The sequence below is a fragment of the Dendrobates tinctorius genome, unplaced genomic scaffold, assembly GCF_039654945.1.
Source record: "Dendrobates tinctorius isolate UK_male_01 unplaced genomic scaffold, ASM3965494v1 ptg000039l, whole genome shotgun sequence".
In the NCBI taxonomy this organism is placed as follows: Eukaryota; Metazoa; Chordata; class Amphibia; order Anura; family Dendrobatidae; genus Dendrobates; species Dendrobates tinctorius.
The window spans coordinates 28,010,106-28,029,517 of NW_027361707.1; the positions used below are offsets into that span (position 1 = coordinate 28,010,106).

The window sequence follows — 19,412 nt, forward strand, 5'->3', positions numbered from 1 at the left end:
GGGTTCAGGTCTGGAGATTGGGCTGGCCATGACAGGGATTAGATGTGGTGGTCCTTCATCCACACATTGATTGACCTAGCTGTGTAGCATGGCGCATTGTCCTGCTGGAAAAAAACAGTCCTCAGAGTTGGGGGAACATTGCCTGAGCAGAAGAAATCAACTGTTTTTCCAGGATAACTTTGTATGCGGCTTGATTCATACGTCCTTTGCAAAGAATAACCTGCCCAATTCCAGCCTTGATGAAGCATCCTCAGATCATCACCAATCCTCCACCAAATTTCACAGTGGGTGCAAGACACTGTGCCTTGTACGCCTCTCCAGGTCTCCATCTAACCATTAGACGACCAGGTGTTGGGCAAAGCCGAAAATTAAACTCATCATAGAATATTACCTTACTCCAGTCCTCTAAGACCCAATCCTTATGGTCTTTGGCAAACTTCAACCTGGCTCTCCTTTGCTTCTCATTGATGAAAGGATTTTTTCTAGCTTTACATGACTTGAGCCCTGCCTCTAGGAGCCTGTTACAAACTGTTCTTGCTGTGCGCTTCACCCCAGCTGCCATTTGACATTCCTTTTGTAGGTCACTTGATGTCATCCTGCGGTTGCTCAGTGACATTCGAATAAGAGGATGGCCATTCTGGTCAGTGGAGAGTCGTTTTCACCCTCTGCCGGTCTGTTGCTTTGTTGTCCCCAATGTCTGCTGCTTGACCTTGTTGTAATGGACTGCCATCTTAGAAATTTTAAGGATGGAGGCAACATGACGCTCACTGTATCCCTCTGCTAGTAAAGCCAGAATTGAGCCACTTTTCCCTCACTCAAGACTTTTCTTTACAACTCCTTTGGCATGGTTAAAAGTTATTTTTTTCATTCCTATTACTTTTGGGATATTACTAGCACTTGTTTTGCCATCCAGCTTGGCTTATTGCAAGAGGATTGTGAACACCACAGCAGTTTTTTTTTTTTTACCTTCCTTCGTTAAATATGATTTGGTTCAGGTGATCACCTAATCAGAAGCACATTAAATAGAATGAGGTGTAGTCTGGTTGGAATTCAACTGATACTGGGATGGAATGGCTGTCAGACATGTAGAGAAGCTAATTTGTATAAAATTGTGCAGTGGTCTATTAATTTTCACCAGAGCTGTGTGTGTGTGTGTGTGTATATATATATATATATATATATATATATATATATATATATATATATATATATATATATATATATATGTATGTATGTGTACAGTCATGGCCAAAAGTTTTGAGAGTGACACAAATATTAATTTTTACAAAGTCTACTGCTTCATTTTTTCTAATGGCAATTTGCATATACTCCAGAATGTTATAAAGAGTGATCAGCTTAACAGCAATTACTTGCAAAGTCAATATTTGCCTAGAAAATTAACTTTATCCCCCAAAACACATTTCAACATCATTGCAGCCCTGCCTTAAAAGGACCAGCTAACATCGTTTCAGTGATTGCTCCATTAACACAGGTGTGGGTGTTGATGAGGACAGGGCTGGAGATCAATCTGTCATGATTAAGTAAGAATGACACCACTGGACACTTTAAAAGGAGGCTGGTGCTTGGCATCATTGTTTCTCTTCTGTTAACCATGGTTATCTCTAAAGAAACACGTGCAGTCATCATTGCACTGCACAAAAATGGCCTAACAGGGAAGAGTATCGCAGCTAGAAAGATTGCACCTCAGTCAACAATCTATCGCATCAAGAACTTCAAGGAGAGAGGTTCCCTTGTTGCCAAAAAGGCTCCAGGGCGCCCAAGAAAGACCAGCAAGCGCCAGGACAGTCTCTTAAAAGTGTTTCAGCTACGGGATCGGGCTACCAGCAGTGCAGAGCTTGCTCAGGAATGGCAGCAGGCAGGTGTGAGTGTGTCTGCACGCGCTGTGAGGCGGAGACTCTTGGAGCAAGGCCTGGTCTCAAGGAGGGCAGCAAAGAAGCCACTTCTCTCCAGAAAAAACATCATGGACAGATTGATATTCTGCAAGAGGTACAGGGAGTGGACTGCTGAGGACTTGGGTAAAGTCATTTTCTCTGATGAATCCCCTTTTCGATTGTTTGGGACATCTGGAAAACTGCTTATTCGGAGAAGACCAGGTGAGCGCTACCACCAGTCTTGTCTCATGCCAACTGTCAAGCATCCTGAAACCATTCATGTGTGGGGTGGCTCCTCAGCCAAGGGAATGGGCTCTCTCTCAGTCTTGCCTAAAAACACAGCCATGAATAAAGAATTGTACCAGAATGTCCTCCGAGAGCAACTTCTCCCAACCGTCCAAGAGCAGTTTGGCGATCAACAATGCCTTTTTCAACATGATGGAGCACCTTGCCATAAAACAAAGGTGATAACTAAATGGCTCAGGGAACAAAACAGAGATGTTGGGACCATGGCCTGGAAACTCCCCAGATCTTAATCCCATTGAGAACTTGTGGTCAATCATCAAGAGACGGGTGGACAAACAAAAACCGTCAAATTCAGACAAAATAAAAGCATTGATTTTGCAAGAATGGACTGCTATCAGTCAGGATTTGATCCAGAAGTTGATTGAGAGCATGCCAGGGAGAATTGCTGAGGTCCTGAAGAAGAAGGGTCAACACTGCAAATATTGACTTGCTGCATTAACTCATTCTGTCAATATAACCTTTTGTTACTCATAATATGATTGCAATTATATTTCTGTATGTGATAAAAACATCTGACAAACACACTTAAAAACCAGAGGGCAGCAGATCATGTGAAAATATAATATTTGTGTCATTCTCAAAACTTTTGGCCATGACTGTGTGTGTGTGTGTGTGTGTGTATGTATATATATATTATATATATATATATATACACACATACACACATCTAATGAGCAAGTTAGGTATGGCTACAGATATAAAGATGTAGCAGAGATGAATATGTCATTTAGTGTTTGTATTTGTCCTTGTCCACTTTGATATCTCAATAAAGATTACTTGCAGTCCTATGTAAACCACAGACTCGCAGTGTCACAATGAAAGCCAAGTGAGGCACTTGGCCATAGGTCGGACGTTACGGTCATTGATGAGCATCTCACCTGTAAACTATCCTCTCCCTCTGCAGATCCTCCAGACCACAGCTCAGCTCGGCAGCATAAAACACTGCTCTCTGCTCTTCGAAGCCCGGGTTCCCCATGTTGTATATGTGAAACTTCAGGTCCCCGCCATTCATAATGGTTAATACTAAGCAAAGGGCGTCCTTTGTTTCATAAGTGTAGGCTAAACTAACCTGAAAACACAGACAGTAGCGATAAGTGGGACACATTCACACAAAGAACAAGGTTATTGCTCCTCCATGTCTTACTATATAATATACTATCCCTTCTTGTATTTTTCTGCATCCTCTGAAGTCAGGAACAGTAGAGATCGTGAAAACTGGAGAAGTGATACAGAAAGTATATGTAATAACGGTACATTTTCTGAAACTAAGAAAAGCCATTAATGATGGTTGGGCTCTTATTTTTATGTTTTTAAAGAGATTGTCTACAGCCTAAGATATTGAATATTATCCCCAATATGAGGTAAATGGAGGTCCAACACCCCCCATGATTATCTGTTATCAGGCCTAGAGGGAATGCACATTATATAGAACTGAACGGCTCCGTGCACCATGTAGTGGCCACTCCAGGGTACTGCAGCTCGGCTCCTATTGAACTAAGCTGCAGTACCGGATGATGGCCACTACATGGCGCATGGAGCTGCGCTGTTTGGCTTTGTAGAATGTTCATATCCATCTGCTGGCGGAGATGAAAAATGCTAATCTGTGGGGGTAGCGGGTGCTGGAGCGGATATTCAGGACTAAAGATTTTCTTTGAAGGCATCATATAGACGCTCATCTTTTTGAAGCTTTTATCCCCTCCTCAAAGGGCTTTAACAGCAGCTTTGCACCAAGATTTTTGCCATAAAGTTGTAAATTTTGGTGCATCTCTTTCTTTTTCACACTTTTTTATTTTTTAGTAAACCAGAAAGCTCAGGATGAACAGTGCTATAAAGGCCCATTTACACAGTAGATTGCTGCAGTGCACAGCTGTATCTGACATGATAGGTTTTTGTTTTTTAATAAAACCACAAATATATACAGTACTTAAATAAAACTATATATATATACACATAAACACACACAGTGCCTTGCGAAAGTATTCGGCCCCCTGGAACTTTTCAACCTTTTCCCACATATCATGCTTCAAACAAAGATACCAAATGTAAATTTTTGGTGAAGAATCAACAAGTGGGATACAATTGTGAAGTTCAACGAAATTTATTGGTTATTTTAAATTTCTGTGGAAATTCAAAAACTGAAAAGTGGGGCGTGCAATATTATTAGGCCCCTTTACTTTCAGTGCAGTAAACTCACTCCAGAAGTTCATTGTGGATCTCTGAATGATCCAATGTTGTCCTAAATGACTAATGATAATAAATATAATCCACCTGTGTGTAATCAAGTCTCCATATAAATGCACCTGCTCTGTGATAGTCTCAGGGTTCTGTTTGAAGCACAGAGAGCATCATGAAGACTAAGGAACACAACAGGCAGGTCCGTGATACTGTTGTGGAGAAGTTTAAAGCCGGATTTGGATTCAAAATGATTTCCAAAACTTTAATAATCCCAAGGAGCACTGTGCAAGCGATCATATTGAAATGGAAGGAGTATCATACCACTGCAAATCTACCAAGACCCGGCCGTCCCTCTAAACTTTCATCTCAAACAAGGAGAAGACTGATCAGAGATGCAGCCAAGAGGCCAATGATCACTCTGGATGAACTGCAGAGATCTACAGCTGAGATGGGACAGTCTGTCCATAGGACAGCAATCAGTCATACACTGCACAAATCTGGCCTTTATGGAAGAGTGGCAAGAAGAAAGCCACTTCTGAGATATCCAAAAAAAAGTGTTGTTTAACCCCTTCACCCCCAAGGGTGGTTTGCACGTTCATGACCGGGCCAATTTTTACAATTCTGACCACTGTCCCTTTATGAGGTTATAACTCTGGAACGCTTCAACGGATCTAGGCGATTCTGAGAATGTTTTCTCGTGACATATTGTACTTCACTTTAGTGGTAAAAAATTTTCGCTATAACTTGCATTTATTTATGAAAAAAACAGAAATATGGCAAAAATTTTGAAAATTTTGCAATTTTCAAACTTTGAATTTGTATGCCCTTAAAACAGAGAAATATGTGACACAAAATAGTTACTAAATAACATTTCCCACATGTCTACTTTACATCAGCACAATTTGGGAAACAACATTTTTTTTTGTTAGGAAGTTATAAGGGTTAAAATTTGACAAGCGATTTCTAATTTTTACAACAAAACTTACAAAACCATTTTTTTTAGGGACCACCTCACATTTGAAGTCACTTTGAGGGGTCTATATGGCAGAAAATACCCAAAAGTGACACCATTCTAAAAACTGCACCCCTGAAGCTACTCAAAACTACATTCAAGAAGATTATTAACCCTTCAGGTGCTTCACAGGAGCAGAAGCAACGTGGAAGGAAAAAATTAACATTTAACTTTTTAGTCACAAAAATAAGATTTTAGCAACAATTTTTTTATTTTCCCAAGGGTAACAGGAGAAATTGGACCCCAAAAGTTGTTGTCAAATTTGTCCTGAGTACGCTGATACCCAATATGTGGGGGGGAACCACTGTTTAGGCACATGGCAGGGCTCAGAAGGGAAGGAGCCCCGTTTGACTTTTTCAACCTAAAATTGGCTGGAATTGAGATTGGACGCCATGTCACGTTTGACGAGCGTCTGATGTGCCTAAACAGTGGAAACCCCCCCACAAGTGACCCCATTTTGGAAACTAGACCCCCTAAGGAACTTATCTAGATGTGTGGTGACCACTTTGAACCCCCAAGGGCTTCACAGAAGTTTATAACACCCGGGCGTGAAAATAAAAAATCATATTTTTTCCACAAACATGATCATTTAGTCCCCAATATTTTGTTTTCCCAAGGGTAACAGGAGAAATTGGACCCCAAAGGTTGTTGTCAAATTTGTCCTGAGTACGCTGATACCCAATATGTGGGGGGGAACCACTGTTTAGGCACATGGCAGGGCTCAGAAGGGAAGGAGCCCCGTTTGACTTTTTCAACCTAAAATTGGCTGGAATTGAGATTGGACGCCATGTCACGTTTGACGAGCGTCTGATGTGCCTAAACAGTGGAAACCCCCCACAAGTGACCCCATTTTGGAAACTAGACCCCCTAAGGAACTTATCTAGATGTGTGGTGACCACTTTGAACCCCCAAGGGCTTCACAGAAGTTTATAACACCCGGGCGTGAAAATAAAAAATCATATTTTTTCCACAAACATGATCATTTAGTCCCCAATATTTTGTTTTCCCAAGGGTAACAGGAGAAATTGGACCCCAAAGGTTGTTGTCAAATTTGTCCTGAGTACGCTGATACCCAATATGTGGGGGGGAACCACTGTTTAGGCACATGGCAGGGCTCAGAAGGGAAGGAGCCCCGTTTGACTTTTTCAACCTAAAATTGGCTGGAATTGAGATCGGACGCCATGTCACGTTTGACGAGCGTCTGATGTGCCTAAACAGTGGAAACCCCCCACAAGTGACCCCATTTTGGAAACTAGACCCCCTAAGGAACTTATCTAGATGTGTGGTGAGCACTTTGAACCCCCAAGGGCTTCACAGAAGTTTATAACACCCGGGCGTGAAAATATAAAATCCTGTTTTGTTCCCACATAAATGATCATTTAGTCCCCAATTTTTAATTTTCCCAAGAGTAACAGGAGAAATTGGACCCCAAAAGTTGTTGTTCAATTTGTCCTGAGTACCCTGATACCCCACATGTGGGAGAAAACTACTGTTTGGGCACACGTCAGGGCTCGAAAGGGAAGTAATGACGTTTTGGAAAGCAGACTTTGATGGAATGGTCTGCGGGCGTCATGTTCCATTTGCAGAGCCCTTGATGTTCCTAAACAGTAGAAACCCCCAATAAGTGACCCCATTTTGGAAACTAGACCCCCTAAGGAACTTATCTAGATGTGTGGTGAGCACTTTGAACCCCCAAGTGTTTCACTAAAGATTATAATGCCCAGGCGTGAAAATATAAAATCCTGTTTTGTTCCCACATAAATGATCATTTAGTCCCCAATTTTTAATTTTCCCAAGAGTAACAGGAGAAATTGGACCCCAAAAGTTGTTGTCCAATTTGTCCTGAGTACCCTGATACCCCACATGTGGGAGAAAACTACTGTTTGGGCACACGTCAGGGCTCGAAAGGGAAGTAATGACGTTTTGGAAAGCAGACTTTGATGGAATGATCTGCGGGCGTCATGTTCCATTTGCAGAGCCCTTGATGTTCCTAAACAGTAGAAACCCCCAATAAGTGACCCCATTTTGGAAACTAGACCCCCTAAGGAACTTATCTAGATGTGTGGTGAGCACTTTGAACCCCCAAGTGTTTCACTAAAGATTATAATGCCCAGGCGTGAAAATATAAAATCCTGTTTTGTTCCCACATAAATGATCATTTAGTCCCCAATTTTTAATTTTCCCAAGAGTAACAGGAGAAATTGGACCCCAAAAGTTGTTGTCCAATTTGTCCTGAGTACCCTGATACCCCACATGTGGGAGAAAACTACTGTTTGGGCACACGTCAGGGCTCGAAAGGGAAGTAATGACGTTTTGGAAAGCAGACTTTGATGGAATGGTCTGCGGGCATCATGTTCCATTTGCAGAGCCCTTGATGTTCCTAAACAGTAGAAACCCCCCATAAGTGACCCCATTTGGGAAACTAGACCCCCTAAGGAACTTATCTAGATGTGTGGTGAGCACTTTGAACCCCCAAGTGTTTCACTAAAGATTATAATGCCCAGGCGTGAAAATATAAAATCCTGTTTTGTTCCCACATAAATGATCATTTAGTCCCCAATTTTTAATTTTCCCAAGAGTAACAGGAGAAATTGGACCCCAAAAGTCGTTGTCCAATTTGTCCTTGGTACTCTGGTTTCCCACATGTGGGAAAAAACTGTTTAGGCACACGTTGGGGCTCGAAAGGGAAGTAGTGTTGTTTTGGAATGCAGACTTTGATGGTCTGCTGGCGTCATGTTCCATTTGCAGAGTCCCTGATGTGCCTAAACAGGAAAAAAACCCACATATGACATCATTTTGGATACTAGACCCCCAATGAACAAATCTAGATGTGCCCCCAACTAATCTAATGTAAATTAGTAGTGCATGGAGGTGTGGTACAATTTGAAGCAATCCTTCATGCACAGGCCAGGTTTTTCGGGGCAGGTGTCGCACTGGTAAGTGGTGTCCCTGCGTATTCCTTTTTTGTAACACACTCAACACCTTTTTTGCGGCTTACCTTTTCTTGGGGTTGGCGGGACCACCCCCGGAAAATGCTGACCTGGGACAATACGAGCACCTTCAGTTCCTGAAGTACTGGGGCCCGCTCCTTCCTGAGCGCCAAACATCATGGCCTTAACCACTACCTCCTGGAAATGAAGGTACGCCGTATCGCTGGGGCATGCACATTGTGACAGCAGGAATGCGTTGAGCATTGCCATTTGGACGATGTGCAAGGCCAGCTTTTTGTACCACACCTTGGCCTTCCTCAATGCATTGTACGGTTGGAGGAGTTGATCGGAGAGATCAACTCCCCCCATTTTTTTGTTGTACCCCACTACACATGTCGGTTTGAGGACCTGTGTAGAGGTACCCCGTACAGTGCAGAGGGTACTGCCATCACCGTGTATGGTGGTCAAGAGATGGACATCTCTCTTGTCCTTGTACTTGACCACCAGCAGGTGGTCGCTACATTGGGCTCTGCTCTCACCTTTTCGGAGCATCTGCCCAAGTAGCGTCTTCGGGAGGCCTCTCTGATTTTTGCGGACAGTACCGCAGGCTGCGGTACGTCGCTCAGAGAGGGATTTGTAGAGTGGGATGCTGGTATAAAAGTTATCAGTGTAGAGGTGATAACCTTTATCCAGCAGTGGGTGCACCAAATCCCACACAATTTTCCCACTCACTCCCAGGAAAGGAGGACACTCAGGGGGTTCAATCCGGGTGTCCTTCCCTTCGTAAACTCTAAACTTGTGGGTGTACCCTGAGGTACTCTCACACAACTTATAGAGTTTGATTCCGTACCTGGCCCTCTTACTGGGCAGGTATTGACGGAATCGCAGCCTTCCCTTGAAGTGAACCAAGGACTCATCCACGCAGATGTCCCTTTGGGGCACGTACACTTCAGCAAACTTTTTGTTGAAGTGTTCGATGACCGGCCGAACTTTGAACAGACGGTCAAAGTTGGGGTCATCTTGTGCGGGACACGCTGCATTATCAGTATAATGCAGAAACTTGTGGATGGCCTCAAAACGCGTCCGGGCCATGACCATTCGGAACACTGGAGTGTTGTATAAAATATCAACACTCCAATATTGCCGAATTTCCGGCTTCTTCAGTATCCCCATATGGAGGACCAGGCCCCAAAACTGCGTCATTTCAACTGCGTCTACAGGAGACCAGTTTGAAAATGTTGAACGCGGGTTTTGCTCCAAAAATTGACGAGCGTACAAATTAGTTTGCTCCACCATGAGGTTAACAAAATCCTCAGAGAAAAAGACTTTGAAAAAGTCAATTTCTGTGAGGCCGGTGGTGTCAAACTTGATTCCTGATTCTGCCACAAAATCAGGAATCAGTGGCTCGTAATTTTCGGGGGGCGAGGTCCATACGGGGAGCACTGGGTCAGCTGCGGGCATGGTGGGCGCTGCCTCATCTTCTGTCCTGGAGCGTCTGCGTGGCGGTTCCGCAGGACCCGAGGAGGAAGATGAGGAGGGAGAAGAGGAAGAAGAAGAGGATGAAGAATCCGAAAAATAAAGAAAAGTCGGATCGTCATCCAAATCGCTATCAGTTTCGGAGGCAAGTAAAGCATATGCCTCCTCCACTGAATAGCGCTGTTGGGATGAATTTGATGACATTTTTGTGTAAATATGGTGCTTGGGTGTACACTTTATTGAAAACTGTATGTGTACGTGAGGGGGGGGGGGGAGTGATTGGTGTAAACTTTCTGTAAAGAAAAAGCTGTGGAAAAAAGTATAAAACAGCAGGCCCTAGCTGATAAGTGTCACTTATCAAAACTAGGCTGCTTGATGTGCGCACGGGGTGGCGCAAGGGGGGGGTGGAAAAAAAAAAAAAAGGAAAACGGCAAACTCTGATAAGTGAACTGTGTCACTTATCCAAGTTTCGCAGCTGCGGGATGTGTGTACGGAGGGGCTAAGGAAAAAAAAGCGAGCTCAAGTGTTGATCGGTGAACTGCGTCACCAATCAACGCTCGGCGGCTGCGCACGGAGGTGGCGCAAAAGTGGGATGGAGGGGGGTAAAAATAGGGGGAAGGGGGATGTCGGGATTGGGGTGGATGAAGAGAGATTGGGCAGGGATCAACAGTTAGGGTTGTAGTTAGGTGGCACAAAGAGGGGTGAAAAAAATGAAAAGCGGCAGGCACAAGCTTGGATAAGTGACGTGTGTCACTTATCCAACTTTTGCGGCTGCGGGATGTGTGTACGGAAGTGGCGCAAAGGGGGCTAAGGAAAAAAAAACGAGCTCAAGTGTTGATCGGTGAACCTCGTCACCAATCAACGCTCGGCAGCTGCGCACGGAGGTGGCGCAAAAGTGGGGTGGAGGGGGGTAAAAATAGGGGGGAAGGGGGATGGGGGGATTGGGGTGGATGAAGATAGATTGGGCAGGGATCAACAGTTAGGGTTGTAGTTAGGTGGCACAAAGGGGGGTGAAAAAAATGAAAAACGGCAGGCACAAGCTTGGATAAGTGACGTGTGTCACTTATCCAACTTTTGCGGCTGCGGAATGGGTGAACGGAAGTGGCGCAAAGGGGGCTAAGGAAAAAAAAGCGAGCGCGAGTGTTGATCGGTGAACTGCGTCACCGATCAACGCTCGCCGGCTGCGCACGGAGGTGACGCAAAAGTGGGGTGGAGGGGGGTAAGAGGGGGGGTGGAGGGGGGATGGGGGGATGAAGATAGATTGGGGGGGTGAAGATAGATTGGGCAGGGGATCAGGGATCAATTAACACTTACAATTGTAGTTTTCTTTCTTCTTCTTCTTCTTTCTTCTGCAGGGATTGTGATGCTACAAGCTGTGGCACCACAATACCCAGCACAGGAGCTCTTGCTGCGTCCGACCTCTCTGCAGGAATCCTCAGCTAGAGTGAGGACCCCTGCAGACAGGTCAGACAGGTCAGAGGCAGGTCAGGGGGCAGGTCACAGAGCGGTCACATCGCTGCTGTGACCTGTCATTGGTGGGATCGAATGATTACATCGATCCCACCAATCCCTGATCTGCCTGGTGACCATGGCAACTGCCTAGAATCGGAGCTCACAGCTCCGATTACTAGGCAGGTCATGCCCAGGTCACCAGCAGGGCACAGAGCGGTCACATGGTGACCGCAGCTGTGCCCTGTGGTTGGCGCGATCGCCGATCTAATCGATCGCGCCAGCCAACTCCTGCAGGCCCTACTGGGCCTGCATCAGGCTCCAGCACGATCGGTGCTAATATAGCACCGATCCTGGCCGGTACTGGCAGGGCACAGCGGCGATATAGCGCCGCTGTGCACTGCGATTGGCGCGATCGATCAGATCGGCGATCGCGCCAATCCGGGTGCTTTTTGCCGGTGCCTGGCGTTGCCAGGCACCGGCTCTAGGATCGAGTACATCGGTACTCGATCCCCGCCTAGGACATCATTGTTTCAGCCAAGCTGATTGGCTGAAACAATGAGAAACGCTGCGATTGGCTGTTCAGTATTGAACAGCCAATCACAGCGCTCTGGATGCCGGGGGGGCGGGATCGCAGCCCGGGATGCCGACGCCATCTTTTCTAAGGTGAGATGGCGTCAGAATTTTAATGCGATCACCGCGACTTTAGTCGCGGTATCGCATTAAAGGGCCCGACGTACTATCCCGTCCCCGGTCATACGGGCCCGGGTACCGTGGACGGGATAGTACGTCGGATGGCAGGAAGGGGTTAAAGTTTGCAACAAGCCACCTGGGAGAAACACCAAACATGTGGAAGAAGGTGCTCTGGTCAGGTGAAACCAAAATCGAACTTTTGTTTGACGTAAAGGCAACACAGCTCATCACCCTGAACACACCATCCCCACTGTAAAACATGGTGGTGGCAGCATCATGGTTTGGGGCTGCTTTTCTACAGCAGGGACAGGGAAGATGGTTAAAATTGATGGGAAGATGGATGGAGCCAAATACAGGACCATTCTTGAAGAAAACCTGTTGGAGTCTGCAAAAGACCTGAGACTGGGACGGAGATTTGTATTCCAACAAGACAATGATCCCAAACATAAAGCAAAATCTACAATGGAATGGTTCACAAATAAACGTATCCAGGTGTTAGAATGGCCAAGTCACAGTCCAGACCTGAATCCAATCGAGAATCTGTGGAAAGAGCTGAAAACTGCTGTTCACAAACCATCTCCATCCAACCTCACTGAGCTCGAGCTGTTTGCCAAGGAAGAATGGGCAAGAATTTCAGTCTCTCGATGTACAAAACTGATAGCGACATACCCCAAGTGACTTGCAGCTGTAATCACAGCAAAAGGTGGCGCAACAAAGTATTAAGTTAAAGGGGCCGAATAAACTTGCACGCCCCACTTTTCAGTTTCTTAATTTCCACAAAAATTTAAAATAACCAATAAATTTCCTTCAACCTCACAATTGTGTCCCACTTGTTGTTGATTCGTCTCCAAAAATTTACATTTGGTATGTTTATGTTTGAAACATGATATGTGGGAAAAGGTTGAAAAGATCCAGGGGGCCGAATACTTTCGCAAGGCACTGTATATACACGCACACAGTGTATATATATATATATATATATATATATATATATATATACACACACACACACATACACACACAAAAATATATATACATAGAGAAATATATAATATACAGCAATAAATATATATACCCAGTTGGTCAAAATTGTTGGTACCCCTTCTTTAATGACAGAAAAACCCACAATGGTGACAGAAATAACTTCACACGGCTCAGCAGTCAGTATCACACAGGATAGGATTAGATACACGGCACAGCAGTCAGTATCACACAGGATAGGATTAGATACACGGCTCAGCAGTCAGTATCACACAGGATAGGATTAGATACATGGCTCAGCAGACATTATCACACAGGATAGGATTAGATACACGGCTCAGCAGTCAGTATCACACCGGAGAGGATTAGATACACAGCTCAGCACACAGTATCACACAGAATAGGATTAGACACACAGATACACATGTTGTTTATCAAAAGGCTCTTGAATGAGTTGAAAATAAAATACTATCAATACTTGGGAAATCGTTTAGTTAATTTGTGTTGCAAATCTGTAGTGTTGAATATATGATGTGAAATGTTTTTATGTGCAATATAATCATTATAATTTGTTGTAACTAACCACAGTTGGTTACTATGCCCAGGCAACGCCGGGCTCTTCAGCTAGTGCGCATATATATACACACATATACGCAAATATATACATTCATATATGCCCATGTATTTATTTTTCATTTATTTTAGTCCATTTGTAAATGTATTCTGCACTTTCACCACCAGATGGCACTCTCCTCGCGCTCATTCGCTTCTACCACACATCTGATATTGCGCCGTGGTCAGTGCAAATGGAGAAAGCAGAAAGTTATAGGCATTATATATATATATTTTTTAACATAATTATTAATTTACGTTACTATTGTATGCAATATGTTTAAAAAAGCATCAGCTAATGTTTTCTAGGTCTGCAGTGGGGTGCATTTGTCATGAATCTTTAAGCACAATCGATAATGACCGGCATTTTCATGGTTACATTCATCTCGGATGTGAATGGACTTGACCTCTTGCATAATTTATGGCACCCGGCCGGGCTTTGCGGTGCAATCTGAGACAGAATGGAGCTTATAATGGTGTCCGGTATAATAATGGGTCTGGACAGGTGCATGAGCATTGGGCCCTATGGGTGGGCACATAGACCATAAACCTCTCCCGACAGTATTGTGAGCTTTTTAGTTCTCTTTTTCAAAGCCAATCATCTACTCAGACTAATTTTGGGATACTCAGGTCCTGGTGTATAGAGGGGGCATTCTTGCCAGATAAACAGAATGACGGCTCAGGGAGAAAAAACACAAGACAGCACCTAGGTTCAGCTCATTATTATTAAAGGGTCGTTCAGGATTAGAAAAAAAACATGACTCCTTTAATTGAAGTGAATGGAGCTCAGCTGCCACACCATGCATATCCCACGGTCGGAGTTGGCGCCATTTCTGAAAGAAGGCAACCATTTTTCTAGATCATGGAAACCCCTGTAAGCCCGGACATTTCTCTATCACATCCTGTTTTTGCGCTATAGGTATATAGGCCATTTTCATTAAGTCCATGAAAAGTATAAGTAGTGTATGAAAAGTGCCGGTTTATACGGTTCACTTAGGTAAATTTAGTTTTCATTTAGTCTCCTAATAAATGTGAGAATTTCTTTGTTTTCTTTGAACAGGAATAATTCCCATTTGTTATGATAAGTAAACAGTTTTCAACGTACACAACAGTCGTGTGCTTTAACTATATATGTTCAACTTTTCCTGGTCAAGAAAAAGGCTGGAATATTTGATGGACCTCAAATAAGAACACTTGTGAGAGACCCAAATGTTATCACATCAATGAATGAGACAGAAGAAAGAGCTTGGAATGCATTTTGGAATGTGGTGCAGATTTTTCTAGGGAATAAGAAAGCAGACCACTATGAAGAGATGGTGGAAGAGCTACTAATGAGTCTGCGACATCTTGGGTGTAGAAGGAGTATCAAGATTCACCATTTACACAGCCATTTGGACTTTTTCCCAAAGAACCTTGGGGATGTGAGCGAGGAACAAGGGGAGCGTTTTCATCAGGACATTAAAACAATGGAAGAACGGTATCAAGGCCGGTGGGACTCACATATGATGCTTGATGAGAGACAACCCAGAAGCTGGACATCACAGATCAGCCAAGAAAAGAACGATCAAATAACTGCCATTCATCTGTGTGCCATATATATTTGTGTTTCTATATTCTGTAAGCATATTTGATTTGCTGTACATAGACTTTGTAATCTTTGTTATTCCTTGATTAAAAATATACAAAATGTAGTACCGAAAATCACGCGTTTTTATCATAAAAAAAGTTTGATAAGAGTAATTTTCATAAAAAAATGAAAATATCTCGAAATCCAGATGTGATAGCCAAAAACGGAGTTCATATTCGTAATCAGCACTGACTTAAAATATGCTTTAAAACCTTTTGCCAGAAAATTGCGTTGACCAGTGTTATTGATAGATGGGGTTTGTGTTTTTTTGGAGGGGGCGGGGGGGGGGTTGGGTTGTTTTGTTTTTTCCTATACAATGTCATCATAGCTATAGGAAGTCGGATCAATATTTCCCTTGGCCTGGACACATCTCCAGCACTCAGCCTATTGATTGTTTCCTGGGAGGTGGAATGCTGCAGGCAGCGCGGCGGGAGCGAGCGCATGAGAGCAGAGACACGTGAAGGACACGGCACTCCCTGCACAGAGGGTCATCGAGCTGCTGACCCTTCCCTCTGGCCACTAGACACTGGGTAACATATACCCCATGATCATATCAGGGGCTGGCAGTCTTCTGGAAGGTGGTGGCCCTTTTATAAGGGTTGGTAGAAAAGCAGAAAATTCCGCACAATCCTCGAGCCGACAGTGGAAGGGTCACCCGAAGATCGCAGAGGTTTGCCTAGTGCAAGGACCGGCCGCACATAACTCCACAAGATCACAGGGCACAGGAGCACGGTCCCAGTCCATACTAGGTCCAGGAAACACAGATGTGTCACGCCCGCCTTACACACTTTGCACTTATTTTGAGCAGTGATTCCTGGTAGTGAGGAGCGAGCGTGCTCGGATAAGGTGTTATCACAGCATGCTCAGGTGCTAACCGAATGACTTCGGCGTGCTCGAAAAATACGTTTGCATGTCTCGTGGCTGTGTGACAGCTGCAACACATGCAGGGAAAGCCTAACAAACAGGAAATCCATACATGTGTGGTGTCTGTCAAACAGCCGCGAGACATGCAGCCGCAGAGACTCAAATATATTTTTCGAGCACGCCAAAGACACTCAGATAGCAGGAATTATCAGGGCAGCTCTCCAAAGATTTTTTTCTGGTTGGGGCGGCATGTGACCACCAATCAGTAGCCATTGATTGGCTGCAGGGGTCACAATGCCAGAAGAAGAGGCCAGGGGACCTGTGAAAGACTTCAGTAGCAATTTTTGTTAAAAATTTTAGGAAAGCTATCAGACCATTTCTACACTACCTACATGAAAGAACAACTTTTTCCTAATTCAGTAAGGCCTCATTCAGACCTCCGTTTTTCATGTACACGTGTCATCTGTGATTTTGCAGGCAGAACCCGCACACATTACAGTTGATGGAGCTGTGCACATGTCCGTATACCCCCTTCCCACCAACAATAGTTGAAAATTGGATCCAGCACGGAAAATCCGGTCCACTTTTTGTTGTTTTGCAAAAATAAATGGGAGTCTGAATTATACCCTAATCGTGGCATCACTAGGAGAGGCTGTTAAGAGGGTCCGATATTTGGGACCCCCACTAACTGTAAAAAAAAGGAGTATGGAATAAAATGGCGACTACAGACTGCAGTTGAGACTGAATCTTTGTGAATTCTAGTAACTTTTTTTTTTTTAATGAGACCACTGTATTTCTCCATAAAAAGAGGTTCTGCAGCAGTTTCAATGACAACTAAACAAAGGGAACCTCATAGACAAAACAAGTACAACCATGGGCACACCTGCAGCACCGTTCACCCAGTCACCCCTCATCTACCAACCATTCATAGGCGCCGTCACCAGTCCAATGGGCACCGTACTGATTGCCCAGCACCAGCTATATACGTAGTATATGAAGAGAACTCACATGAAGATGACGGGAAGGACTTCGTCAAGAAAAAGAATAAAAGGAGAATGGATACTTACTACAAATCGACTATTTACTTTTTCTAAAATCTGCTTTTCGTTTAATGCCATGGATTCTCCTTTCCGCTTTTTTATCCTTTTCTTTTCCAGCTTTTTACAGGCGTACATCTTCCCGGTGGCTCGGACTTGGCAGGCGCACACCTAACCGAAAGAAAAAAAAAAATCATGATGTGTCAATGAAGGACATGTGATACAAGGATGCTAGAGAGACGCAGGTACCTACCTCACCAAATCCACCTTTCCCCAGCACCCGGTAATGCCGGAATGTGTTCTTTGTGACCGGCTGCCTGAAATACAAGAGGGTGACAAGGGTATGTCAGACATCATGGGCATGCCCGCTAGTCTTAGTACAACGCAGACCATAATACACAACACCCTCAGCATGGTGGACCAGATAATCCAATTTTTTGCTTTCTTCCTTTAGTGGGAGTTGTCCAGTGAAATTTAATGATTGATGAGAACTTGGGGTGCAATCTGCACCAATTAGCAGAATCCAAAGTTTTTATCCCGGTCGAGGCAATTTTATTCCAGTTTCTAAATTGAGATGCAGATCAGGTGCCTGACAGCCCCTCCATCTCCCGGTACAGTTCAAAGCAATGATGGAGGAGAGCGCGTCAGCTGAGGCGCCATCTCCCATCATTCCCCTCTGCCTCTGACACTGCGGGTAGTGCAGCAGCTGAGACAGGAGCCAGCCGGGAGCAGCGTGGGGCACAAGGAGAGGTGAGGATTGTGTTATTTTTCTTTTAATATATCAGTGAGTACTGGACTGTAGGGCCATTCACGGGGGGGGGGGGGCTACATTTTTTCTGTGGAGTTCCTGCATTATACTCTGTGGGGTGGTTGCATTATACTCTGTGGGGTGACTGCATTATACTATATGTGGGCTGCATTATACTGTATTGAGGACTATGGGGAATACATAATTCTATATGAATAACTATGGGGTGCATTATAATATAGGAAGTGAATTTTACTACATGGATGATTATGGGGTGCATTATACTATATGGATCACTATGAGGCGTGTATTATACTATATGGAGGACTAAGCAGTGTATTTTAATATATGGAGGACTATGAGGCATGTATTCTACTATATGGATGACTGAGTAGTGTATTATACTATATGGAGGACTGAGTGTATTTTAATATATGGAAGACTATGAGGAGTGTATTATACTATATGGAGGACTTAGTAGTGTATTATACTATATGGAGGACTGAGTGTATTTTAATATTTGGAGAGCTATGAGGAGTGTATTATACTATTTTAGGACTATGAGGAGTGTATTATACTCTACGGAGGACTGAGGAGTGTATTTTAATATATGGTGGACTATAGGGAGTGTATTATACTATATGGAGGACTACAGGGAGTGTATTATATTCTATGGAAGACTATGGGGAGTGTATCATACCATATCAAGGACTATTGGGCATATTATATTATATGGAGGACTATGGGGTGTAATATACTAAACAAGCAAAATGCTGCATATTCATCGAGTGATTGGATTGTTTATGCCGGAACAAAAATAATTATTCTCAGCAACACATCGCCGGTGTAAACTGTACATGTGCTGCTGATAACGTGATACTGTATGGTGATCTATTATTGATCCATTACTGATTGTTCTGTCCCCATCATTCTTTCTCAGACAGTGGAAAGAGGCCGGGAAACAAGTGTTGAACGATTACAAAATTGTTTAGCGTCCTGAAATCAGCGCATGTAAATACTGTACAACAAAATGCTTCTGTGTGATGTGCAATATTATTAGCATTTGGGGCCCCATTTTAAACTTTGCCTAGGGCCCCACTTTGCCTAAAACCGGCCCTGGGTGGGCCCCCTGGTGGAGCTATGCCGGGCCTCTTTGTACCAGACCACCGTAAAACCACTGATGCTGTAGCTGAAAGTAGTATCTAAGAAGAGACATCTGCTTCACTGCAGCTTCTTCCAGCAAAACACCATAAAGCAATATCTAATCAATAACGTAACTACTTTATTCCAAGGTCCAGTGCTCTTTATATGAACACATAACCCGGCGTTTTGCAGCCACTCAGCAAACACGTCACCTTCTCGCCCTGTAAAAGCCCATAGAAAGGCGTTATCCGAGTGGAACAATTACGAGTTATGGCCAGGCTCTTATCTAAACTCGCTGCTTGCATTTATTTTATGGCATTTTAGGGCCGTAAGACCAGGACGTTAGAAGGCGGTGATGCGAAGTCTGTGAATAACAGGCCAGACACAGCCACACATAATTATCGTATAGCGGGGAAACATTTTCCTTACACTTATAGCGTCACTTTATTATAGGAAGACACTACGCC

The 19,412-nt window shown here is 43.9% G+C and overlaps 1 protein-coding gene across 1 annotated transcript in view; it reads right to left on the reverse strand.

Moving 5' to 3' along the window:
- The window catches only part of GRK4 (G protein-coupled receptor kinase 4), a 274,905-nt gene that overhangs the window by 16,092 nt on the left and 239,401 nt on the right, over positions 1–19,412 (reverse strand). The window contains exons 7-9 of the mRNA XM_073574570.1: positions 17,308–17,371; positions 17,085–17,225; positions 3,077–3,267 (exon numbers count right to left, since the gene is read on the reverse strand). Coding sequence (XP_073430671.1) covers positions 3,077–3,267; positions 17,085–17,225; positions 17,308–17,371 — 396 coding nt within the window. The remainder of the gene's footprint in view (positions 1–3,076; positions 3,268–17,084; positions 17,226–17,307; positions 17,372–19,412) is intronic.